The sequence below is a fragment of the Anolis sagrei genome, chromosome 6, assembly GCF_037176765.1.
Source record: "Anolis sagrei isolate rAnoSag1 chromosome 6, rAnoSag1.mat, whole genome shotgun sequence".
Classification (NCBI taxonomy): Eukaryota; Metazoa; Chordata; class Lepidosauria; order Squamata; family Dactyloidae; genus Anolis; species Anolis sagrei.
Window position 1 is genome coordinate 61,523,517 of NC_090026.1, and position 26,803 is coordinate 61,550,319.

The 26,803-nt window shown below is 39.2% G+C and overlaps 1 protein-coding gene across 3 annotated transcripts in view; it reads right to left on the minus strand.

Moving 5' to 3' along the window:
• The window catches only part of TEX10 (testis expressed 10), a 37,948-nt gene extending 11,517 nt beyond the window's left edge, over positions 1-26,431 (minus strand). The window contains exons 1-11 of one of the 3 annotated variants that reach the window (XM_060781493.2): positions 26,326-26,431; positions 20,964-21,150; positions 19,002-19,714; positions 14,391-14,637; positions 12,135-12,247; positions 11,355-11,593; positions 9,748-9,883; positions 8,280-8,455; positions 6,650-6,827; positions 3,026-3,114; positions 1,723-1,856 (exon numbers count right to left, since the gene is read on the minus strand). In XM_060781493.2, the coding sequence (XP_060637476.2) occupies positions 1,723-1,856; positions 3,026-3,114; positions 6,650-6,827; positions 8,280-8,455; positions 9,748-9,883; positions 11,355-11,593; positions 12,135-12,247; positions 14,391-14,637; positions 19,002-19,714; positions 20,964-21,143 (2,205 nt within the window). In that variant the 5' untranslated portion in view covers positions 21,144-21,150; positions 26,326-26,431. Of the gene's footprint in view, positions 1-1,722; positions 1,857-3,025; positions 3,115-6,649; positions 6,828-8,279; positions 8,456-9,747; positions 9,884-11,354; positions 11,594-12,134; positions 12,248-14,390; positions 14,638-19,001; positions 19,715-20,963; positions 21,151-25,894; positions 25,945-26,325 lie in introns of those variants that run through there. The other 2 variants (XM_060781496.2, XM_060781494.2) reach the window with 2 other exon arrangements.
• Between the last annotated feature and the right edge of the window lie 372 nt (positions 26,432-26,803).

Sequence of the window (26,803 nt, forward strand, 5' to 3'; positions counted from 1 at the left end):
GTTATATTATATATTATATTATTAGTATAGCACAGGAGACAAGGTGGAACTGTCCCCTGCCCCCCCCCCCCCTTCACTCTGGCCCAGAGCATCAGTTGCTGCTATGGGTAGGGGGCCCCAACTGATGGCATACGCCAGAGACAAGATGGAACTGTCCCCTGCCCCCTCCTTCACTCTATCCCAGAGCGGCACTTGGTGCTGGGGGAGGGGTCCACAGCTGATGACATATGCCAGAGACAAGGTGGAACTGTCCCCTGCCCCCCCCCCCCCTTCACTCTGGCCCAGAGCATCAGTTGCTGCTATGGGTAGGGGCCCCCAAATGATGACATATGCCAGAGACAAGATGGAACTGTCCCCTGCCCTCCCCCCCTTCACTCTATCCCAGAGCGGCACTTGGTGCCAGGGGAGGGGTCCACAGCTGATGACATATGCCGGAGACAAGGTGAAACTGTTCCCTGCCCCCCCCCCCTTCACTCAGGCTCAGTGCGGCAGTTGGTGCTTTGGGTAGGGGTCCCCAACTTATCTTCTGTCCTTTCATAAATATATTTTCAAAACTCACTTTCTTTGCCTAAACATTCTCCATATTTCCCTTGTTTAAGTTTGTTATATGGGCTTAATACAATTTTTATTTATAGATTAAATGACGCACCTAAACCTGCCTGTGCTATTGGGCAGGAGATTCCAGCTGGGGACAAAGGAGGAAGAGGCAGTGGTGGCTGTGGAAAGGTTAGTGGGAAACATGCTGGCTGCAAAAAGTCTGGTGGATAGGCATGATAACTGGGCACAGCTCCCTACCAGGACATTGTAGTGGAGCAGAAGACAGCGGTGGTTGTGTAAACGCTAATGGGAAAGCCAGACGGAGAGGCAGAGCTTTCCACAGCCTCACCGTGGCCACTACCAGATTCCTACCAGACCTGATGGAGGGACGTGGCTTCCTACTAGCATTTTCATGGCCGCCACCACCACCTCACATTCAACGACAATGCTTCTTTTTTGTAACGCACATCTTCAAAATTGAGGTGTGCAATACATCTGATATCACATTATACTCAAGTAAATATGGTACTTTCACCACTCTAGAAAAGATGGAGGGACGTGGCTTCCTACTAGCATTTTCATGGCCGCCACCACCACCTCACATTCAACGACAATGCTTCTTTTTTGTAACGCACATCTTCAAAATTGAGGTGTGCAATACATCTGATATCACATTATACTCAAGTAAATATGGTACTTTCACCACTCTAGAAAAGATGCAAAAACATGAATAGTTGGGCTACTTTGTCATCAGCCAACTTGGTGTATTGATTACTTAATTTACTCAAATTCTACTGTCTTTTCAAGGGAAAGGAAACACTTTTAACTATGCTAAACAGAACTTAAATGGAAAAAATGAAGGTCCTTTCCAAATAAGTTTCATACACACACACACACACACAATTTTTTTTAAAAATCTATTATGCTAAAAGACCTAATAAAGTAGTAAGGCATTCAAATCAGTATATAATGGGAGCATTACAAATGCTTTCTATGGCTGCCTACCCTGAAATTTGCTATCTATCAGCTGTAGCCAGCATTAACATCATATTACTCCCAAGAGCCAGGCAGGGAACACTTTTAAAAAACTTTCCAGGAGAATATATTTCACCAAGGCCTTAAAATACTTTATTTTCATATATGTATGACAGTCATACTTTGCATTCTCTGTGCATATGGCATTACCTCAGTCACCTCCCAGTGAAAGGAGAACTGTTCCAGATCAGTCAGGTAAAGGTGGACAGGGGAGAGCTGTGTTTGGCTTATGTGTGGTTTCCCCCTAATACTCTGAAGGTTCGTTAACTCTTCTCTGGAAAAGCCTGAAAAACATTAACAGAGAAGTCAGTGAGGCAGAAACTTCAGAGTGACTTATTTATATTTCACTTATTTTTGTTTGGATTTGCTACAAAGTTTTCAGAAGGTGCTATCTCCACATCATAATCATGAAGCACATTGAGAAGTGTACAACAGCTAATCAAAATCAGAATGTTTTAAAATGTAACTAAAACAAGGATTCAAACACATAAAACAAGGATTCAAACAATGTACAAATGAGTGTGCTACATTTATGGAAATAAAAGGCTTTTAAAAAACTTCCAAAAACAAAGGCTAGATAGCTGTGCTTCTTAATTACCTATCCTGTAAAGAATTTCAATGTAAATGACATATAATGACTGGTGATTATAAAAACCCATTTCTGATAGGCTTTATTATCTCCTTCTATGAACTGGCACGAGCTCTAAGATCTTCCGGGGAGGCCCTCCTCTCAGTTCCACTACCATCTCAAGCGCGATTGGTGGGGACGAGAGAGAGGGCCTTCTCGGTGGTGGCTCCCCGCCTCTGGAACACCCTTCCAAGGGAAATAAGACAGGCCCCATCCCTCCCCTCCTTTCATAAGAACTTGAAGACCTGGTGGTTTCAACAAGCCTTTGAAAATGATCAGTTCTAACTCAGTCTTACACATTGTTGAATACAGCCTTATTCTTCCTACCAATTACACAGATTCTTTCCTCTAATCGGCCCCGGAATGAACAGCCACAGACCCGTACCTAATATTACTGTTGCCTGCCATAGCATTGCACTTAATTCCTGGGCCCCCTAGAATTTTTGGGCTTACACAAATCTTGGCCCGGCCTTTTAATTTTTTTAATTGCCTTGAACAGGCAGGATTACTTTTAATACATGTGTGTTATGGCAAACAATTTTTATGCTTATATTTTGTTTTGTTAATCTTATGGTTATGTTGTTTTGTGATGTTACCTGGTAACCGCTCTGAGTCCCCTCGGGGAGATGGAGCAGTATATAAATAAATTATTATTATTATTATTATTATTATTATTATTATTATTATTATTATGTTAAACCACTGCATCTTAAATTCTAATGTCCATATAATTGTCTAATGATACTTTGTACAGTAATATGAGTACACTAATATAGAGTATTACTTCTACACTTTACCTGGAAGAAAATAGATGTATTAATTTACCTGTAAGAGTTGAAAACAAGAAGCTGAAATAATCCATGTCAGCCAATGAACTGCCTTGTACTGGATATTTCCAACCCACAAATGAAGATCTGTTTTTTATAAAGAAAAAGCAAAAAAGAAAAGCAGAGATTATTAGGTTATAATATAATTTTGGCTCGAACTGGGCATTTTAGTAGCAAACCATGAATAAAGACGATAAAAAACACCTATGACTCCAGAAGAAAAAAAATGTAAAGCTAAACTCAGGTGCAACCGAAGTGAGTTAAGTGGCCACATTCTCTTATTCCTCTTGGATGTAAAAGCATTGCTAATGTTTGAGGTCCTCTAACATACAACAGAACCTATCAATGTGAGCAACTATAGTGAAATAGAGTTTGACAAAGCACGTTGTCTTTCAAATAACAATATTACGAATGTTGCGTATTTTCTCTCTTTCTAAAACCAGTAAGTGAGAGATAGACACAGGCATACTGTATTTCTCCAATAGTTCTGAAGTCAACTAACTTGGTAACATCTAGAAAACACTATTTTCATCTCAAGTTAAGAAACCTGTTGGGTTTGAGGGGTGGAGGAAAATGCCCACCTTGTCCCTAATGAAGCAACCTACCTCTGCTATAAAGCTCATCGGTTTCTATAAAGTGCAGCTGAGTAGCAAATATAATATAGCATCATGTCCCAAATGCACTTTACTAGAGATTTAAGATTGTCTGCACACCGCACCTATCTCCAAAAACTTATCTATTTCACCTGTCATGTCCAGCAATTTTTAAAATTTTAATCATTACATTTGGCCCGTTGTGGTGTTATTGTCTAATGTTTATTGCTATTGTTTTAATGTTTATTGCTTGTTTTTTGAGTTTTATTTATTGTATTCGTTATGCTGTTGTTTTATTGATGTGTTGGGTCTCAGCCTCTTGTAAGCCGCACCGAGCCCTTCAGGAGATGTTAGCGGGGTTATAAAGGATTATTATTATTATTATTATTATTATTATTATATAGACACTAAAGAATTCATCTGCACTCACTCCTGGTTGTAAATATATTTAAACATATGTAAACATTTAGATAAAGTTCTCTTCAGCACTGCAAAAAAAATCTCCTGACCCTTGACTGATGATAATATTCAGGCAAAAGCTTTACAACATTATAAAAAGGACTAAGTAACAAAATGGTAACTTTTAAAAAACCTCAAAAACTTCCACTTCTAAATTTACACTACAGATTATATTCATGAGATAAATATCTGCTAGTCTAGAATCTTATACATTTATGTTAATTAACATATTAATTGAGATACAGATTATCTGGAATAAGGAAAACTGGATATCCAAACCTCAGAATTAGTAATAACAGACCTGAGTAATAATGTGCTAAACTAATTTTCTCCAGCTTGGACACTTATTTTCTTTTAAAAATATGTATCCCCCCTCACCCATTTCCAAATAAAACATATCTAAACAAAAGAGTCACACTGCCATCTAATGGCAACTTTAGTAAAAAGGTACGTCCGCTTAAAAGCCAGGAAAGATGTGATCATTGGGCTATGACTCTGAGACAACGGTTCATGTCCCTGTTCAGACATGAAAATGAACTCAATGATCATAGGTAAGAAGACATCTTTCAGGCTCAGGGTCAAAACCACTGCTAGATGAAGGCAAATGCAACCCCCCCCCCCCAAACAAATCCTGCCACGAAAAAAGCTGCAATAAGTGCATTATAAGATAGCCATAAGTTGCAAACACCTTAAAGCAGGGGTCCTCAAACTTTTTAAATGGAGGGCCAGGTCACAGTCCCTCAAATTGTTGGAGGGCTGGATTATAATTTGAAAGAAGCATGAATTCCTATACATATTGCACATATCTTATTTGTAGTGTAATAAACACTTAAAAACAATACAATAATTAAAATTAAGAACAATTTTAACAAATATAAACTTATTAGTATTTCAATGGAAAATGTGGGACTGCTTTTGGCTGATGAGATAGGATTGTTGTTATTGTTGTGTGCTTTCAAGTCAGTTCAGACTTAGGTTAACCCTGAGCAAGAGCCGGGTAAATGACCTTGGAGGGTCGTATCTGGCCCTCGGGCCTTAGTTTGAGGACCCCTGACTTAAAGGAACACAACAACTATCCCAACATTTTCTATGAGGTTTTTCTTCAGGAATGATAAAATGAAGTTCTCCAGTCTAAAACATATAATAGGTTTGCCACACAATAATACTAGAAGTCATCACTTCATTTTTGTTGTGTAAAGACCAACTCTGGGATTTCATGGCCACTGAAGTCTCAGAAATTAACTAAAAGAAACTGAGCCCGATTAAAATTACCCGGTTTTGTAATCCCCAATTCTTTAACACTGGTTCAATCTGTGTTTACGTACTTTTTAAAGTTATTATTGCTTGCCCTTTGTAATCCCCAATAGGACATGCAAGATTTTTTTATATACAACTAAACACATCTTATCCATCAGATGTACCCAGTAACAAGTTTAGCTAAATAATACTGCTCCAACAGAAAAAATGCACATGGTAGCATGGAAAGGGGGGGGGGGAGATAAAAGCAAATACAACTTTATTCTCTTATATACAATGTCATTTCTTATTTTTTTATTTATTTGCAGTATTTGTATTTTCACCTTGCTCTTTGACAGCTGGAATTTTTATGGTGTCGTAAAATACCTTCCCACTTTAAGCAGTTCCTAATTTCTCTATTTTGAGCCCACAGTGCTCTCTGTGGGCTGTTTTCTAACTGCTCAGGTGGATTGTAAGCTAGGCTTAACAGTCAGGTGTTCAATTCAACTTGGGCTTCGAACCTGTCACCTTCCAGTTGGAGCTGGGGGTGGTGACAACCAACAAGTAGCTCTGGCGTGGGCTGGTCCATAAAATCTCAAAGAGTCAGAAATGACTGAACGAATGAACAACGTAATGTATATATAACAAAATTTAAAAACAGTTTTCCAGTAAATCTACAAGAAAACAACAAACACACATATTTCTTGCAGTTTTACTGGAAATATATCTTTACATTTCTTATAATATGTGCCTTTATTGCTAAAGATGTATATGGATTGTATAGTCTCATATCATATTACAGTATATGCAATATTATACACACACAAATACGCATTATAAGATAGACAGACAGACAGGATATGATTCTGTTTACTGGAGAAAAATTAATGACAACTGATGTAAACAGTTTCTATATTAGAAAAAGAAAAAAACACAAACCACTGAGATTTTCTGCTACTTTGTTCCTTCCTCTACCTAATTGTTTTTCAATTATGTGTGTATAAGATGCCCATTTTTCTAGATTTTATCAGCAGCTGTGTATGCCCCCATTGAACTTCCTTTCCCTTTTTGCTAATTTCTGTTCCCCTTTTTGTCTATCTTCATAGGATTTTACCACCACTTTCCCATTCCTATATTTTCCCCACCTCCTTAGATTCTAAACCTTCCCTTACTAATAATTAATCACATGCCCTTCAAGTTGCTCTCCCAGATGATTTTTTTTAAAAGACACAATGTGATAAACCCTGTCTTCTTAAATATATAATCATAATAAAGTGCATACAGCCACTAGGAGAAATTAGTTAGGAAACACAAAGACAAGACAAGCTGCTTACCTCATATGCAATATCCAAATGAGAGTTGTAGATAATTTTATGGACAGCTTTCCCATAATGCAGCAGCGACAGAGAGAAGAAAGCAAATTGCCTGGTAAGTGAGGCAAAAAGTGAACCAGCTGGACTAAACGCTTCTGTGATTCTTCTGGCAAAAGAGCCACAGCACCATCTAGTGGATCTAGAAAAGGTCAAGAAAGCTGAAGTCAACTGAAAGTATCAGAATAAGAAAATTAGAATTCTAGAAAGCAAGAATCCTTTCATCTGGCACAATTATGTACATTCTCCTTTAAAAAACTGCAAAAGTCAAAAAAGTTTTTTGTAAATAATATTTATTTTAAAATTTTAATCTATTGCATCTGGCCTGGCCAAAGGTTTTCATTTTTTGTGTGTGTTATTGCCTATATGTGAGTTATATTAACTGTATTGTTTTATTTGCTTACTGCTTTGTTGTTTTATTGATGTGTTGTTGGGCTTGGCCTCATGTAAGCCGCCCCAAGTCCCCTTGGGGAGATGGTGGCGGGCTATAAATAACGTTTTTTAAAAATATATTATTATTATTATTATTATTATTATTATTATTATTATTATTGCAATTCTGTGCATCTACAAAGCACAAAGAAAATGAAAGTTGTAATTTATGTGAATAAGAAATATGCGGCAAAAAACAAGATAACAGACAATATGAAGGGGTTGAGATACAGCTTCAGGGGGTAAAAACTCCAATGGATGGTATCTATGCCTCTAATTGAGCAAAATAAGAATTCTATCAAAAACTGTTAAAACAAATTACTGCTAATGAGTTTTCCTTTGAAAATAGGAGACTGATGGGGACTGGGATGCAACAATATCACCTAAACTGGACAGACTATTTGAGAAAAGGATTAAGAGGCCAAGGCAAACTTCCAAAATATTTTTCTGAATCCATGGAGGTGGCTAAACCTACATATATATTTTTTAAAATAAGCTGGGAGGAGGTACCGTATATACTTTATTTATTTATTTATTTCAATTACTTCTACCCCGCCCTTCTCACCCCCGAGGGGGGACTCAGGGCAGCTTACAAGCGAAGGCACAATTCGATGCCTATATCACATTATACAAAACATACAAAAACAGTTTAAGCAAATTAACAGATTAAAACATCAATACAAAGCTTATACTTGAGTATAAGCTGACCCACATATAAGTCGAGGCACCTAATTTTACCACAAAAAACTGAGATGTCGTGAACCAGATGCCTTAAAGGAGCCAGACACAAAGAAAAGGTCCAAACAAAGTTTATTAACACAACAAAAATAGCTTAGAAACACTTAACTCAGTGTTAAGTGTTTCTAAGCAATATGGTATAGTGCAATATATAGAAGAAGATGGTTAAGTCCAAAATGCGATGTCGTATAGTGCAATATAGTAATATATAATACTGATATTGTGCTAGGCTAATAATATAATATATTTTATGAAAATATATATTGTAAGCTGCTCTGAGTCCCCTTCAAGGTGAGAAGGGCAGCATATAAACGCCGTAAATAAATAATAAATAATAATAATGTATCAGCATTCCAGGCAAAACAAAAGGGAAACAAAGAATATTCAATTCCTGTTTTTAATAATTTCCACAAAAGAAATTTACCATAAATCCGAGGAGCTGCAGCTTGTAAACTCTGGAGGATTTCGTTGTTTGCTCGAGAAGCAGCAGAATAAATAGTAACAATCAGCTGGTCCGAAAGCTCAGGATTTCTCAAGCCAAGCAGAACAAGCTGTTGAGGTAGACCAGCCAGCCAACGAGTTAAAACTTTGCTCCTGCTTCTAAAATAGAAAGCAAAGAGGAAAAATATAGAGTAAGGCAAATTCTTTCTCCCTCTGTATGAATGTTATTTGAAATAATGGACATTTTTGTTCAAACGTTAAGAAGTTACTTCCACCCACCAGCCAAAAAATGCACCACATTCTTCCATGTGGCCAATTTTGCAGTGATTCCCATTATTGGGGGTGCTGAAATGTTTTAAGGGGATATATGCTTTGCTTTGCTTTCCATTTCCTTTATCTATGGCAACAAATCTTTCAGGTAGCTGTCCTTCATCGCTGTAATAGCCCTGGCAACAGTGTTATATAGTTATTTTGGAAGAGCTAAGTGTAGTGCAGCAGTCAGTCACCACAAAATAAGGCGAATCTAGCATGCTAATAGAATCGCCAATAAAACATTTTTCCAGAAATGTGTTATTCTGCCCTATTCAAGTCATTTAAAAATTTGGGACAAATTTCATTTGTCCCTAATTAAATATGTAAGGTAAGGTAAAGGTAAAGGTAGTCCCCTGACATTAAGTCCAGTCATGTCTGACTCTGGGGTGTGGTGCTCATCTCCATTTCTAAGCCGAAGAGCCAGCGTTGTCCGTAGACACCTCCAAGGTCATGTGGCCGGCATGACTGCATGGAGCGCCGTTACCTTCCCGCCGGAGCGGTACCTATTGATCTACTCACATTTGCATGTTTTCGAACTGCTAGGTTGGCAGAAGCTAGGGCTGACAGCGGAAGCTCACGCCGCTCCCCGGAATCGAACCTGTGACCTTTCGATCAACAAGCTCAGCAGCTCAGTGCTTTAACTCACTGAGCCACCGGGGGCTCCAATTAAATATGTAGCATCCCAAAATAGCATATAAATAAAATAGAATTTTATTGAAAAGAAGGAGCCATATGAAATTCAGGGAAGAGTAAGTCTACTTCTTAAAGGAGGAATAGAAACGTTTGGTGCAAAAAAAGAAAGGAATGTTTACTTTCCCTCACTTTCCACTTGCTTCTTGAAATGCAGTACAATATTAGTGTCAATGGGTCTACTCCTTTTGCTCAGGCATTCCTTCAAGTATTCCAATATACGGTATTTATTTTCTATACTATTCATCACCCCACATTTTATACCCACTTCAAAAAAAAGTTGCAGTAATTGTATTCAAAACTCAGATTTTAGAGCAAAAGCAAGCTACATATGTGACAAACATACACCTAATATGCATAAACAGCTGCCAGAAATAATTTTTTGAAATCTTAAACATTGTTAAAATTCAACCTTGTAAAGTTCAATTACACTTAAGACACTTTGTTACCTGTTTGTATAAAGATTCAACTCTTCGTTTTGATAAGCTCTGTTAAAAAATTTCAAAAGCAATGCACGTACAGGAAGCAGAAGGTTTCGTTGCTGGTAAAGTGTATATACTGCTTTCATTAAAGTTTCTGATGACACTAAAGGGAAGAAAAATTAAAATCTCATTTGAAGTTATACAAAGCAACAAGACTATGCTTCACGTATGTAGCATTGCACATGCATGTTTATCGTCTCTGACCATGAGAAAGAATGTGAGAGAGATGAAGTTGTATTTTCACTTTGAGATGTTTTGATATAGCAATGCATACCTAATGCTTAGCCTCAACGTTCTGTCATTGGAGTATAAGCCCCCCCCCCTTTGTACGAACGCTTGATTCCACAACCCCCGCTATAATGAGCCTTCCTCCGCAAATAATCTGTCTCTCTTTTATCTCGCCCGAGTTTTTAATTAGCTTTAATTAGTTTTTCTTTTAATCATTACATGTAGCCCGCCCATTGCCATTGTGAGTGTGCTTATTGTAATTTTATATTGTTATGTATTCACATGTTTTATGTAATTATGATGTTGTTTATTGTTCGCGTTTTGGTTTGCGTTTTCAGTTTTACTCTATTGTAATTTGTTGTCTGGTCTTGGCCTCATGTAAGCCGCTCCGAGTCCCCATCGGGGAGATGGTGGCGGGGTATAAATAAAGATTATTATTATTATTATTATTATTATTATTAAATGGAAGCATGCCTAAATGTGCTCTGAATATATCACAAAGCAATGCCATTGCCTACTTATGAGGCAAAGCTATTTCTGTACCTAACCATAATTAATATACTAAGCTGCTTAAGATGTCCGTAGGGATACCAAGGTGCTTGTTTATAGAGCTATTGTCCTCCCAACCCTGCTATATGCCTGTGAGATGTGGACTGTCTACAGAGGTCACATGCAACTCCTGGAACAATTCCATCAGCGCTGCCTCCGGAAAATCCTGCAAATCTCTGGGGAAGACAGGCGGACAAACGTCAGCGTGCTGAAAGAAGCAAAGACCACCAGCATTGAAGCGATGGTCCTCCGCCATCAACTCCGCTGGACCGGCCACGTTGTCTGGATGCCCGACCATCATCTCCCAAAGCAGTTGCTCTATTCCAAACTCAAGAACGGAAAACGGAATGTTGGTGGACAGGAAAAGAGATTTAAAGATGGGCTCAAAGCCAACCTTAAAAACTCTGGCATAGACACTGAGAACTGGGGAGCCCTGGCCCTTGACCGCTCCAGCTGGAGGTCAGCTGTGACCAGCAGTGCTGCAGAGTTTGAAGAGGCACAAATGGAGGGCGAAAGGGAGAAGCGTGCCAAGAGGAAGGCGCATCAAGCCAACCCCGACCGAGACCGCCTTCCACCTGGAAACCAATGCCCTCACTGCAGAAGAAGATGCAGAGCAAGAATAGGGCTCCACAGCCACATACGGATCCACAAGAATACTGGAAGACAATCCTCGGAAAACGAGGGATCACCTAAGGCCTGCTTCAGATGTAAATTCTCTATATTCAAAAGCACAAAAAACAGTCTAGCAAAAGGCAACAAGTAAAATACATTATCTCCATATTTTCAATAGATCTTACCTTTGTTTATGTGTATCTGTAAAAGTCTCCAAGCCACACTAAGTAATTTGACCAACTGCTTACTGCTTAACTTAGAGCCATCCTGAAGGGTCTCTATCACAAACTTCTTAATCATATTAACCCAACTAGAATCCATTTGTAGTGTTGAAGCAGTTGCCAGTGAAACCATGATTTCACATAACGTTAAATTCAACAAAAGATGGTCAATATTGTTTGAAGGTGCAATATGGCTCTTGGGGCTAAAAACAAAGCAAACGTATTGTAAGAAAACACAAGTACAAACCCTTCAGCATTACTAAATACCTTCCTCCATACAATTAGTTCTGCCCCCTTATCTCACCCGGAGTTTTTAAATCATTTTATGTACATGCGTCCCGCCCTTTGTCTTTCTGTCATTATGCTTAGTTCCTAGGTTTTGTGTATATTGTTTTATATGCTTTGATATTTTATATTTTAATGTTGTTTATTTTATTGCAATTTGTAATGTTATATTGTAATTCTTGTTCGGGCTTGGCATGTAACCACATACACACACTCAGGTGTTTTTACTCCTCTTGATCCCTCAATAATTTGCCTTTCAAATAAACTGGAACCACCACATATTCCACTGAAAATGGATGAATGTCTGATTTTGCCTTCCCCAAAATAGGGGGTGCTAATATGTAATGTGGTTATTATACAGTGAAATACAGTAGATTTAAGTATCTGGAACACAGTGCACTATTATTTGCAAAGAAAGCAACTGTACTCTCCTGGCCTTTCTATCGATCACACACATACCTTTTCAAAGTCTCTCTCTTTTTGTGTTTGATTGTTTCTTGGAAAGAATAAGGAAAGTGAGACATGAAATGAAGTTGAAAATCAGTCAGGTAATTTGCTCGAAGCCATGCTTCCTATTGGAAGAACACCACAAGGTAAAGAGTCAAATACATCAAGGTAACTTTTTCTGTAGACAATCAATTCCAATAATTTTTAGAATGACAGAAGTTTTCATTAATTATTCCAGGGCCTTCTTCATAAATTGTTCCAAGTACAGGCAGTCCCCAAGTTACAAATATCTGATGTGCAAACGACTCATAGTTATAAACAGGGGAGAGACAACAGGAAGTGAAAGAAATCTACCCCTAGGAGAGGAAATTCACTCCTAAAAGAGTTATCATGGGGAAAAGGTGTATCTGATGAAACTTTATCACCAATCTTTGTTTCCATAACAAGCCATATTTCTCAAAATCCAATTATCACAGGGAAAGAAAATGAGGTGAAAACTTCTGAACAGGAGCAAAGACAGCAAAGCAAAACACCACAATGGTGTTAACCCTTCCCTTTGCTATCCAGAATGTGCATGTGTGTGTGTGTGTGTGTATTATTATTATTATTATTAATAATAATAATTTGACTTGTATACCGCTACTCCCAATTTGGCTCGGAGCGGTTTACAGCAGATTAAAACAATACAATTAACTTTAAAATACAATAAAACAAGGACAGACATAGTCCCAAGTTATTCACCCATCGATGCTACACTTTAAGAATGTTCTCTAACTACACAGATATCTATAATTACAATGTCAATACATAAATGTCCTATTGCTATAAACTTCAGCAAAAATACCAATTGGAATAATGAGGAGAATACAAAACAAACTCATATAATACACAAGCATGGGAAGCAAACACATAAGGACTGTTTACAATTTTTCAAACCAATTAGTTGGATCTTCCAAAGTCATGAGAGGAATGAGATCAGATTCACAGGTAGCCATGTTCAAAATAAAGTGTCGCTGCTGAATGTTACTGAGTCCAGAATAATAGGCAAAATATACTGTTCGACTAACCCAGTGGCATCAGATGCCTACAAACTACAAGGATAATGATGCTCACAAGTACTTTTTGCTACAAGATCAGATCAAAGCAACTGTGGATCTAGTAAATGAACTAGTATTTGGTGCTATAAACCAAAATCTTATTGATACAGGTTGAATTCGAGACTCAAGTGAGTTTACTAGATACACAGGTGCTTTGAATCCTCTCTAGCCACTTGGTGGGGTGAGCAGGCTATTTTCTAAGAAACTGAATTAATTTCCAAATATCTTGGATAGAACTAGTGTGGTTATGTATATATATACAAGGGAAATTTCAGTTTGCAGACTTTAAGCTTCAAGGAAATGCTGCAGTTGGAAAAAGGCATGCAAGTGTTTCAATAACAAAAAACTTATTCTATAACATCAGTAAAGAAAGCTTGTTCAAGTTTTGCTACAGTCATTAGAACAAAAATCTATTTTAAAGATACTATCAAATAAATACTTGTGATTGAACATCTTCCTTTTGAAAAAAAAAGATATTTAAATATAAATGTCCTTCCCAAGGACATCAGACATGCCCCAACTCTGGCAATCTTTAGGAGAAGCCTGAAAATGTGGTTGGTTCCAGTGTGCCTTCCCAGAATAAGGAAAACTCTCAGCAATATGCACTCAAAATGCACTTTACCACTGATTTAGGACTGACTGCATTCCCTCATCTCTCTCTGAATCCTATACCAGTTATATCCTACCATGTTGATGCCCAGCATTATTTTTAAATTTTAAACTATTACATTTGGCCCGGCCATAGGTTTTTAAATGCTTGTCTGTTACTGTTATTTATATTAATTGTATTGTATTGTTTTTGTTATTGCTTTTGTTATTGATGTACTGTGGGCTTGGCCTCATGTAAGCCGCACCGAGTCCCTTAGGGAGATGGTAGCGGGGTATAAATAAAGTATTATTATTATTATTATTATTATTATTATATATGGGATACATTTTATTAATATGCTTTTTAATGATTTTCAAAGGTAGAAAAATCAGTTTTCTCCAAACTTTGCAATTCCATATATTAAAAAGTACTGGACACACATCTTCTAAATACATCTGCACAGTAAGACAAAACAATCTGAGTATCTACTGAAGTCTTTAGCTATTCCTTTATTTCCATCTTATTTAAATACAAGAAAAAGTAATCATTTGAATCATGCCCATAATGCTTTCATCTCCTTACCATTTCATTTGCATCTTCAATTTGCTTTGCAAGTTTCCACAACAAGTATATGATATGTACAACTTGTTCCATAAGCTGCTGAGATCCTGGTTCCCGAAGATTTCCAAGAATGGGAGGCGTAAGTTGTGGAGGAGACGCTTCAATCCAACAATCAAGAAGCAAAGGAATTATTACCTGAATAAATCTTTTTAAGTTGTCAGTGGATGACAGGCCATTTTCAATATTGCCTGTCATAGTTATCAAAGAGCTGAAAGGAGAGATCGAGGATTTGTTTGTTGTATTTTGTTAACCAAGAATAGTACAGCACAATGTCAAATGTATTTAAGGAAATTTACAATCTTATATGTATTGGCCATTATAGCACTTATTCCATTTTAGTTGCCATGGTTCCATCTTATGGAATCCTAGAACTGACAGTTTAGAGCACAGCTTTTAGACTGCCCAGCCTGACGTACTTTGCCAAACTACAAACCCCATGGCAGTTAAAGTGGGGCAATAGTACAGTGAAGACATCTTTCCTTGTGCTTTGCTACTCGGCTGCTGAACACGCATGCCCAGTGTGAACACATCTCACCACATTAAAACAGTGGCTCTTAAGGAGACATGTCGCATTATCATAGGATGTCTACGCTCCACACCGCTGGAGAAATTATACTGTTTTGCTGGTATTGCACCACCTGACATCCACCAGGAAGTAGCAGCCAATAATGAAAGGACCAAGGCAGTGACATTTTCAGCCAATCCCTCTTGGATATCAGCCAGCACGCCGACGCCTTAAATCAAGAAATAGCTTTCTAAGATCTACAGAGATACTCGCAGGAACACCTCAGCAAGCGAGAGCCCATAAGTGGCAAGCTAAAACCTGGAACTTCAATCCATTGCTGATAACAAATGAGAGACTCCCTCCTGGGCACACAGAAGGCTGAGTGACTTGGAAGACACTGAACAGACTGCACTCTGGCACCACAAGATGCAGAGCCAATCTTAAGAAAGGGGCTACAAAGTGGAGTCCATGACATGCAAGTGTAGAGAAGAGTAAGCCAAAGACCACCTATTATAATGAAGCCTAAGCCTTGCTACATGCACAATGGAGGACCTTCGTATAGCAATACCAGAAGCACTCCAAGTGGCCAGTTTCTGGTCAAATAACATTTGGTATAATGTCAAGTTTTTAACTTTATTTTTAAATACATTACAACTGTACCCTCAATTAGCTTCTGACACGAGAGAGAGAGAGAGAGAGAGAGAGAGAGAGAGAGAGATAACACCACAATTGTGTAATGTGTTATCAGTTGAACTACATCTGCATTATCCTGCCATATTCAGGTGCAGTTTTATTAAGGCATTGGTAAGCAATTCTCAGTTATTGATAGGCTCTGATGTGTAGGGCTGATGGGAGTTGCAGTCCCACCTGCCTACACTTAACCCAAAGGAAAGATTGGTTGAGGAACTCTGCCATAAAGGTAATGTGGCAAGAACACAGCTATTTTCAAAGAGGAGTTAGGTACCAACATAAAATTACAACAATAACTACCTATAACTATTTGAAAACTAGCTCCATCTCTGAACTATGTTTTTGTGTCAAGTTTGAAAGTTCTTGCTTTACAGCAGGACTCTTCAACCTGCAGCTTCTCAGAAGCCCTAACCAGATAGTTCAATGGTCAGGAATTCTGGGAACTGAAGTCCAAAACACCTGGAGGGTTGCAGGTTGAAGAAGCCTGCTTTAGAATGTAATGCTAAAGATGCCAAGATCCCAAGTTCAATCATAGGACTAAGAGCCTTGATGTGCCTCCTCTCCCTCACCACATTGCAATCTCCTTCTCTTATCTCTTCCAAATACACATCATTGTTGTGAGTGCCTGCAAGTCTTTTCTGACCTATGGTGACCCTATGGTCCTATCAAGGCTTCATTTTTTCGCAAGTTTTGGAGAGTGGTTTTGCATCCTTCTGAGGATAAGAGTATGGCTTGTTCAAGGTCAACATAGATTCCATGGCCAAATAGTTTGGAACCCTGGTGTTCCAGAGTCATAGCAGAATGCTCAAACCACTACACCATGCTGGCTCTCAAACACACATCAGCTGAACCTGTTTTTTTATTTTTAAAAGGTACTAGCCGTCCCCTGCCATGCGTTGCTGTGGCCCAGTCAGTGTATATGTGTTTTATGTGTGTGTATATATTTGTGTATATGTGTGTTTGCGTATATATGTGTGTGTGGTTTTGCGCATGCATTGTAATGTAATTTTGTTTTTTGGCTTTTTAAGTCTCTTCCGCTGTGTTTTTCAGTGTTTTTATAACTGATGGTCACCTGTTGGCCTGATATGTGTGTTGTGTCCAAATGTGGTGTCAATTCATCCAGTGGTTTTTGAGTTATGTTAATCTCACAAACAAATATTACATTTTTATTTATATAGATGGTACTAGCCATCCCCTGCCACGTGTTGCTGTGGCCCAGTCTGTGTATATGTGTTTTGTGTGTGTATATATTTGTGTATATGTGTGTTTGTGTATGTGGTTTTGCGCATTCATTATAATGTAATTTTTGTTTTTTGGCTTTTTAAGTCTTTTCTGCTGTGTTTTTCAGTGTTTTTATGAGTGATGGTCACTGGTTGGGAGGTTTCCCCCAATTCTTTCGTTGGTGGGTTCAGAATGCTCTTTGATTATAGGTGAATTATAAATCCCAGTAACTACAACTCCCAAATGTCAAGATCTATTTTTCACAAACACAATCTTTGGACATACTGAGTATTCATGCCAAGTTTGGTCCAGATCCATCATTGTTTGAGTCCACAGTGCTCTCTGGATGTAGGTGAACTACAACTCCCAAACTCAAGGTCAATGCCCCCCCCCCCCCGCAAAACCCTTCAAGTGTTTTATGTTGGTCATGGGAGTCCTGTGTGCCATGTTGGGTTCAATTCCATCATTGATGGAGTTTAGAATTCTCTCTGATTGTAGGTTAATTATAAATCCCAGCAACTACAACTCCCAAATGACAAATTTAATTTTTTGTGTGTGATGGTCACTCCTTGGGTTAGTAGGTGTCTTGTGGCCAAATTTGGCAGCAATTCATCAAGTGGTTTTTTAGTTATGTTAATCCCACAAACGAACATTACATTATTTATATAGATTTGTATAAATGAGAGGAGCCTTCATGCTTATGGAGGATACGACCACAGGAGTGATCTATATATATTAACAAACAATGATTTGTGGAACCTCAAGTCCCAGAGTTTTGATTTTAAAACATTTGGTAATATATTTGATGTATCTTAACAAATTAGGTCAGCTGAATGATTTGAGGGAAAGTAAGAAGCACAAACCAGCACTGATTCCAATAAGAACAGAAGAACTAAGGGATTAATAAAAGCACATTTATGAGGACCAACCGTAAGAGATAGGCAGCACTGCCTATATATTGCAGAAGAGGGAGTTATAATAAAAGGAAAGCAGGCAGAGGAGTGTTTCAAGAATAGCTGCAAAACTTCATGAAACTTCATAAACTTACAAAACAACTACCTTCCCAATAAATGCCATGGACATGGAAAAAGGAAATGAAGTAAACTGCCTTTTCTAGATGTCCTAGTCACCCACAAATCAGATCAGCAATTGAGTCACACAGTTTACAGAAAACGTACGCATACGGATAGAAAAACTCCAACCATCACCCAAGTCAAAAAAGAAGCAGACCGTCCCAAAAAAATATACGAACTCCACCTCCTCCAGGATGAACTGAACCACCTAAACTGAGCTTTACAAGCCAATGGATACTCCACCTCAGACATCAGAAGAGCTACAAAACCAAGAAAAAGCCACAAGAGTAAATTCAAAGATCCACCCTGAGAAAAAGTGTTCTTGCCATACATCAAGGAAACCACTGACCGCATAGGGAAGCTGATGAGGAAACACAACATACAAACGATCTACAGACCCACTAAGAAAATCCAACAAATGCTTCGTTCAGCAAAGGACAAGAGGGATCCTCTCACCTCTGCAGGAGTCTACCGTATACCATGCAGCTGTGGACAAGTCTACATAGGGACCACCAAACGCAGCATTGCCCAAACACGAATCAAGGAACATGAAAGCACTGCAGACTTCAACCAGAGAAGTCAGCCATAGAAGAGCACCTGATGAACCAACCTGGATACAGCATATTATTTGAGAACACAGAAATGATGGACCACTCTAAGAACTACCATGTCAAGCTACACAGAGAAGCCACTGAAATCCACAAGTATGCGGACAATTTCAACAGAAATGAAGAAACCATGAAAATAAACAAAATCTGGCTACCAGTATTTTAAAAACTCTAAAATTATAACAAACCAACAAACCTCACAAGCTCTGAGGATACTCGTCATAGATGCAGGTAAAAGGTCAGGAGAGAATGATTCTAGAACATGGCCATACAGCCCAAAAAACCTACAACCACCCAGTGATTCCAGCCATAAAAGCCTTCAACAATACATTGCCATTTTCAGTTAGGTACGTGTACTTTGAAAAAAAGGAATGTTGCAAACAACTAAAATGAAGTACACTGTACTACTGCTTTGTTTCACATTAATGGCAAAAGAAAAATTATTCTCAAAGTCACAAAGCCCAGAGTGTCTTACCTCAGCCTGAATGAAGAATTAGTTTTGCAATGCAAACCACCATTTTCATACATCTGGATGTCCTCTTGACCACTAGCATGTTCCTGCCAATTCACGTACAAGGCATTCTTCTGTACTTGGGGACTGCCATCTTGCTCAGGTAGCCCATCAATGTCAGTTTCCAACTCACGAGGCCCGTCTGCCAGCACTTGGAGGTACTTCCGGAGCCTAACCAAGACATTCAATCTCCACTGTTGGGAAGTTGTTCTGCGATTAGGATTAACAGATAGCATCCAACACATTTTCTCTTTATTTTTTAATTGTTTTGATAGTTGCTGATGAGAAATAAGCTCCACAAAGTTATTGAGTAACACACTACTGCGATCCACCAGCAAAGTAGGATACTCCATCAATAAAATGTCTAGTACCTTCAACGAATCCTCTTGAATTCCTTCATTGATGTGAGTCATGGCACTGGAGAGGTGGGCACTCAGTAAAGGGAAAAATGGCAAAATGTGCTCAGCTCTTATTTTTGGAGCCAAAAATTGGAGGAGGGAGATGGCTGCTGCTCGAACAGCAGAATCTTTGTCTGTAAACACAGCTGCTATTTCACTCAGGAGGTTTGAAAGGTGTGCATCAATTACGAATGGATACCGAGACAGCAGATCTTTGAGCCCAGAAAGTGCACTCTGCTTGACTCCAGCATTGTAGTGGTTCATTTGTGAAAGCAGATCCTACCAAAAAAAAAAATACAAATTGCATCTATTGTTTTTCATATCACGAAGATCGCAACTTTCTTAAAAGCAATCTCATTCTTAAGATGTTTTATGTTCCTTACTTACAGGAATAGAAGAGATCAGTGAAAAACTATCAATCCTTTCTGATCATCATATTTGTAATCAAGAGAAAAGAAAAATCCAACAGTAAAAGCACAGGAAAAAAACTATGCCAAGGAACACCTACCTCCTATGGAAAATTGGGGAATATTCCCACAGGGTTTTTTTTTATCACTAATTAGGCTAGAGCTGCTAGGAATTTTAGGCTAGCAAGATCTGGAGTCACACAATTCACACCCATGCTCTATGTGATGACCCTGACACCGTGACCTTTAGAAAACCTGAGGTGATCAGAAAATCATTCACAATTTTAATTCTAATATTAATGCAGTGTGCCTTCCCAGAATAAGGAAAATTCTCAGCAATATGTCCTCAGAATGCACTTCATTACTGGTTTAGGATTGACTGCGCTCCCTCGTCTCTTTTAAAACCCTATACCAGATATATCCTACCTCGTTCATGCCCAGTGTTTATCTTTTTGATTTTTAAACTATTACATTTGGCCCAGCCACAGGCTTTTAAATCCTTGTGTGTTACTGTTTATTGGTTATTGTTTATATGTGATTTATATTAATTGTATTGTATTTATTGTTTTTTGTTTATTGCTTTTTGTTTTTATTGATGTGTTGTTGGGCTTCTTCTCATGTAAGACACTCTGAGTCGCTTGGGGAGATGGTGGCGGGGTATAAATAAAGTTTATTAATTATTATTATTATTATTATTATTAATGCTAATGATAAAGAAATGGGAGTGTTTTTATTATCTAAGCTACCTAGTTTTTTAACATATTTACAAAAAAAAAATCTAAATGCTGTCCAGCATACCTGCTATTAAACTACAAGTTTTAAAAAGATTCAAACTCTATTAAGACTGATTTCAGAGATGTTAACAGGAGTTCATTGTTACGTGCCTTCTAGTCATTTCTGATTTATCGCAACCCTAAAGTGAACCTATCACATAGGTTTCTTTGGAAAATTTGTTCTGAGACGGTTTGACATTACTCTCCTCTGAGCTGAGAGTGTGACATTACCCAAGGCCACCCCGTGGATGTCATGGCTGAAAAGAAAACAGAACCCTTGTTTACAAAGTTTTGATCCAATCCTCAAATTACTACACCATTACCAATTAATGTTGCATTCTTCTATACCTTTATGTTAAGCTTTCTGTTGTTTGTTGGAAGTATTCCATCCTCTCTAAGCTGCTCGGGAAGGTGTATAGACTTTGTTTTGAAGTTTGTGTCAGTTGCATTTTCCAGTCTAGGCTTCTTTTTTCCAACTTTTAGCTTCACTTTATGAAAATCTTCTTGATATTTCCTTTTCTTTGTCATTTTAACACTGCAAAGAAAATTGGAACACAAATATTTAACAAAACACGTGTATAACTAGACTGAAAAAATAAGAGTATCCCATAGAATCATAGTGTTGGAAGAGATCACAAAGGTTTGCCATGCAGGAATTCATAACTAAAGCACTCCCAACAGATGGCCATTCAGCTTCTGCTTAAAAGAAGGAGACTCCACCACACCCCAAGGCACCATATCCCACTGCCAAACAGCTGTTACCATCAGGAAGTTCTTCCTACTGTTTAGATAGAATCTCTTTTCCTGCAATTTGAATCCATTGCTCTATGTCCTAGTCCAGTGATGGGCAACCTTTTGAGCATGGTGTGTCAAAATTCGCCAAAAAACTGGGCATAATTCAGGTGGTGTGTCACTTCAAGAAAAAAAACCATAATTTCACAATATTTAGTTTAACAAAAAATATATAATTGTAATTCCCACTTTTTCTCTTATCATGTTGTTCTACCTCTCTTTATGTAAATAATATCCTTTCTGGAGTGTTTAATAAAAATATAATTTTAAAAACCCAACAAAATATTATTTATTTTGAATATAATTTAAATGTATTTCTAATAATAATACTAATGCAATAACAATAAAGTAACATTACAAAATAATATTTTGATATTTAATTTACCATTTCATTTAAGGTATATATATATATATATATATATTAAGGCATATATTAAAAATATTTAAAATGCATTAAATTAAATGTCAAATTAAAATTCAATTTACCATTTCATTTAAGGCATTCTGAAAAATTTGAATAATATAGCAAAGCATTATTTATCATTTAATTTAACTTAAATATGTATCTCCTTAATATTTAGGAAACAATGCAAAATAATATTCGTTTACTTAATAATTAAATAAACCAATATTATTTTGCAATGTTACCTAGATATTAATAATTAAATATTTTTAAATTTGACATTTAATTTAATGCATTTTAATATTTGAATAATATAGCAAAGTAATAGCATTTATCATTCAGTTTAAATATGAAACTCCTTAATATTTAGGTAACATTGCAAAATAATAATTTCTTTCCTATTTATTTTTTAAAATGGTATAAAATAAATAAACAAATAATATCCGGCGGGCGCGTGTCAGTAGAAATGGCTATGCGTGTCAGTACTGACACGCGTGTCATAGGTTCGCCATCACGGTCCTAGTCTCTAGAGCAACAGAAAACAAGCTTGCCCCCTCCTCAATGTGACATCCTTGAAAATGCTTAAACATGGCTACTATGTCCCCTCTCCACTTACTTTTCTTCAAGCTAAATATACTCAGCTCAATCAGCCATTCCTCATAGGGCTTGATTTCCAATCTTTGATCATTTTGATCACTCTTCTCTGGGCACCTTTTAGATAATCAATATCCTTCTTGAGTTGCTAAGAACTGGACACAATATTCCAGATGAAGTCTGACTAAAGCAGAATAGAGTGGGACTACGACTGGTAAAAAAGTCAGACTATTTCAGCTGGTGCTTATGGAAACTGTAGTCTACCAACTACAGTTGGTAAAAAAGCCAACATGTTTACCCCCCTAACTCCATTCAGTCCACTTGCTCTCTGATTTCAAACAGTTAAAATCCAACTTACTAACACCTTGAAATATCTCTCCAGCTACTCCAAAGATAACCACCTGAAGCCTAACCCTGCCAAGACAGAAGTTTCCATCCTAAATATCTCGATGTAACCTTAGATCGAACATTAGCATATAGGAAACACTGCTTGAAAACCAAGCACAAAGTAGCTGTATGCAATAACATCATGCGGAAACTTACTGGCAGCACATGGGGTGCAGACCCAAAATTAATAAGAACATCAGCCCTAGCTTTGTCTTACTCAACTGCTGAGTATGGCTTCCCTGTTTGGCCCATGTAAAGCAGGTGAACATAGCACTGAATGAAACATGCAGAATAATCACAGGGTGTCTTAAACATACACCTGTTGAGAAACTCTACAAGCTAGCTGGCATTGCCCCCTCCCCCCCCCCCCCCCGATGTGAAGTTGATGCTAAATGCGAGAGATGGCTACCAGCCTCCTCCCAATAGACTTAAATCAAGGAAAATCTTTATGAGAACTACCACTCTTCTTGGCGTGCCCGCAGCAACAGCAAGGGTATCCCTCTGGGCAGCTAAACCAGTAGACCGGGATTGTGGCGCAGCTGGCTGAGTGTCAGCTGCATTAAGATCACTCTGACCAAAAGGTCATGAGTTCGAAGCCAGCCCGGGTTGGAGTAGGTTTCCAACCAATTGTGTAGCCTGTTGTCGACCTTTGCAACCCGAAAGAGTTGCATCTGTCAAGTGAATAAAACCAACCCATTTACTGGAGCAGCACTACAAAATAACTTTCATTTGCCATAAAGATAAAAAGTCACAACATTTCACTATGAAAACTGTAAGAATCAAAGCCTTCCAAAGCAACCACCCTTTTAGCACCGGGACTGTGGCGCAGCTGGCTGAGTGTCAGCTTCATTAAGATCACTTCTGACCAAAAGGTCATGAGTTCGAAGCCAGTCTGGATCGGAGTGAGCTTCCGACCAATTGTGTAGCTTGTTGTCAACCTTTGCAAGCCGAAAGACAGTTGCATCTGTCAAGTAGGAAAATTAGGTACCACCTATGTGTGGGGAGGCTAATTTAACTAATTTATGAGGCCATAAATAAGATTCCAGCAAAGCAGACCAGCAAAAGCATGTGGGGAATTCGGAAGTACATCATCAGTATTGCAGATAGACGATGAAAGCGACAGCTCCCTGGCAGCCAGAAAAGTTAAATAGCCTCTGACTGTCTGTCTATATCTGTTATATAGACTGTTATATAAACTGTCTTTGGCATTGAATGTTTGCCATATATGTGTACATTGTAATCCGCCCTGAGTCCCCTGTGGGGTAAGAAGGGCGGAATATAAATACTGTAAATAAATAAATAAATAATAATAAATTTTCTGCATCTGGATTAATGAAAATGTTTTTCTTACATTCTTAAGGACAAATAAAGTCAAAAGCTTGGGGGAAAATAGCATGCAAAAACATGCAATGCCTTTTTGAAATAACCCGGTCATCCCCGAGTACCCAAGCTAGTCTAACATGCTAAAAATGCAACTTCCTTGGGCGTCAGGCCTGCTTTAGGAAGGCTGGTTTATGATCACCACATATCATAGAATCATAGAATCAAAGAGTTGGAAGAGACCTCATGGGCCATCCAGTCCAACCCACTGCCAAGAAGCAGGAATATTGCATTCAAATCACCCCTGACAGATGGCCATTCAGCCTGTTTAAAAGCTTCCAAAGGAGCCTCCACCACACTCCGGGGCAGAGAGTTCTACTGCTGAACGGCTCTCACAGTCAGGAAGTTCTTCCTCATGTTCAGATGGAATCTCCTCTCTTGTAGTTTGAAGCCATTGTTCTGCGTCCTAGTCTCCAGGTAAGCAGAAAACAAGCTTGCTCCCTCCTCCCTGTGGCTTCCTCTCACATATTTATACATGGGTATCATATCCCCTCTCAGCCTTCTCTTCTTCAGGCTAAACATGCCCAGCTCCTTAAGCCGCTCCTCATAGGGCTTGATCTCCAGACCCTTGATCATTTTAGTCGCCCTCCTCTGGACACATTCCAGCTGGTCAATATCTCTCTTCAATTGTGGTGCCCAGAATTGGACACAATATTCCAGGTGTGGTCTAACCAAAGCCGAATAGAGGGGTAGCATTACTTCCTTAGATCTAGACACTAGGCTCCTCTTGATGCAGGCCAAAGTCCCATTGGCTTTTTTTGCCGCCACATCACATTGTTGGCTCATGTTTAACTTGTTGTCCACGGGGACTCCAAGATCTTTTTCACACGTACTGCTCTCGAGCCAGGCATTGTCCCCCATTCTGTATCTTTGCATTTCGTTTTTTTCTGCCTAAGTGGAGTATCTTGCATTTGTCCCCATTGAACTTCATTTTGTTAGTTTTGGCCCATCTCTCTAATCTGTCAAGATCGTTTTGAATCCTGTCCTCTGGAGTATTGGCTATCCCTCCCAATTTGGTGTCGTCTGCAAACTTGATGATCCTGCCTTCTAACCCTTCATCCAAGTCATTAATAAAGATGTAGAACAGGAACGGGCCCAGGACAGAACCCTGCGGCACTCCACTCGTCACTTCTTTCCAAGATGAAGAGGAAGCATTGGTGAGCACCCTCTGGGTTCGTCCATTTAACCAATTACAGATCCACCTCACTGTAGTTTTGCCTAGCCCACATTGGACTAGTAAATACTGTAAATAAACCTAGCAGTTCGAAAACATGCAAATGTGAGTAGATCAATAGGTACCGCTCTGGCGGGAAGGTAACGGCGCTCCATGCAGTCATGCCGGTCACATGACCTTGGAGGTGTCTACGGACAACGCCGGCTCTTCGGGTTAGAAATGGAGATGAGCACTACACCCCAGAGTCAGACATGACTGGACTTAATGTCAGGGGACAACCTTTACCTTTACCTAACCTAAATAAATAATAATAAATTTTCTGCATCTGGATTAATGAAAATGTTTTTCTTATGTTCTTAAGGACAAATAAAGTCAAAAGCTTGGGGGGGGGGGGGGGGAAATAGCATGCAAAAACCTGCAATGCCTTTTTGAAATAACCCACTCATCCCCGAGTACCCAAGCTAGTCTAACATGCTAAAAAGGCAGCTTCCTGCTTTAGAAAGGCTGGTTTATGATCACTACATATGTGGGTTTGATTGATCTATATACCTGCTGTCATGTAAAAAGGTCTTGGGGAAAGTGGCAGAAGCCCTGACTGAGGAGTCCCCGCACCTGGCTGCCCTTCCCGACCAACCAGGGGGAAAGGGAAAAGAGAGCAAGAAGCGAGGCGAAGCAGTGGCCCTGCCTCTGAGGAAGAGCAAGGGAAGAGAGGGAAAAGCGCCATGGTTGGAGAGTCAGCGGTTGGGAAAGAGGAGGCACTGAGGAAGGAAGGAAGAGCGGAGGGGGGAGCAGCCAGGGGTCCCGCTCCCCGCCTGTCCATTGCCGGAGAGGGAAGAGCACGGCCCCGCTCCCTCACAGGCCGCACGGGAGGCCGCAACCCCGCGCCGGCTATTCAAAAAAGGCGCGCGACGCTCAGGAGAGGCCTCCTCATCCCCAGGGCGTTGGGTTCACCACAACCACCAGGCCCCTCGCTCGCATACCACGCGCCACTGGCAACTCCTCTCCGGCCAGGCCGCCGCGCGACAGGCTCGCCCAATCAACTCCTCATCTCGCGACGGCCGTCCTCTACCAAAGAGGATCTCGCGGGAGCTTAGAGATCTCGCATGGAGCTCTCGCGAGAACTGGATTTTCGTTTGCCATTACTCCTCAGTCTCAGAGGGGGTTCTGAGAAGCTGTTGTGTTCGATGTATTGTCGAAGGCTTTCATGGCTGGAATCACTAGGTTCTTGTAGGTTTTTTCGGGCTATAGGGCCATGGTCTAGAGGCATTCTCTCCTGACGTTTCGCCTGCATCTATGGCAAGCTTCATCAGAGGTAGGGAGGTCTGTTGGAAATAGGAAAATGGGCTTATATATCTGTGGAATGACCAGGCTCTGCCAGGCTCTGCCAGGGACAAAGGACTCTTGTCTGCTGCAGCTAGGTGTGAATGTTTCAGCTGACCACCTTCATTAGCATTTGAA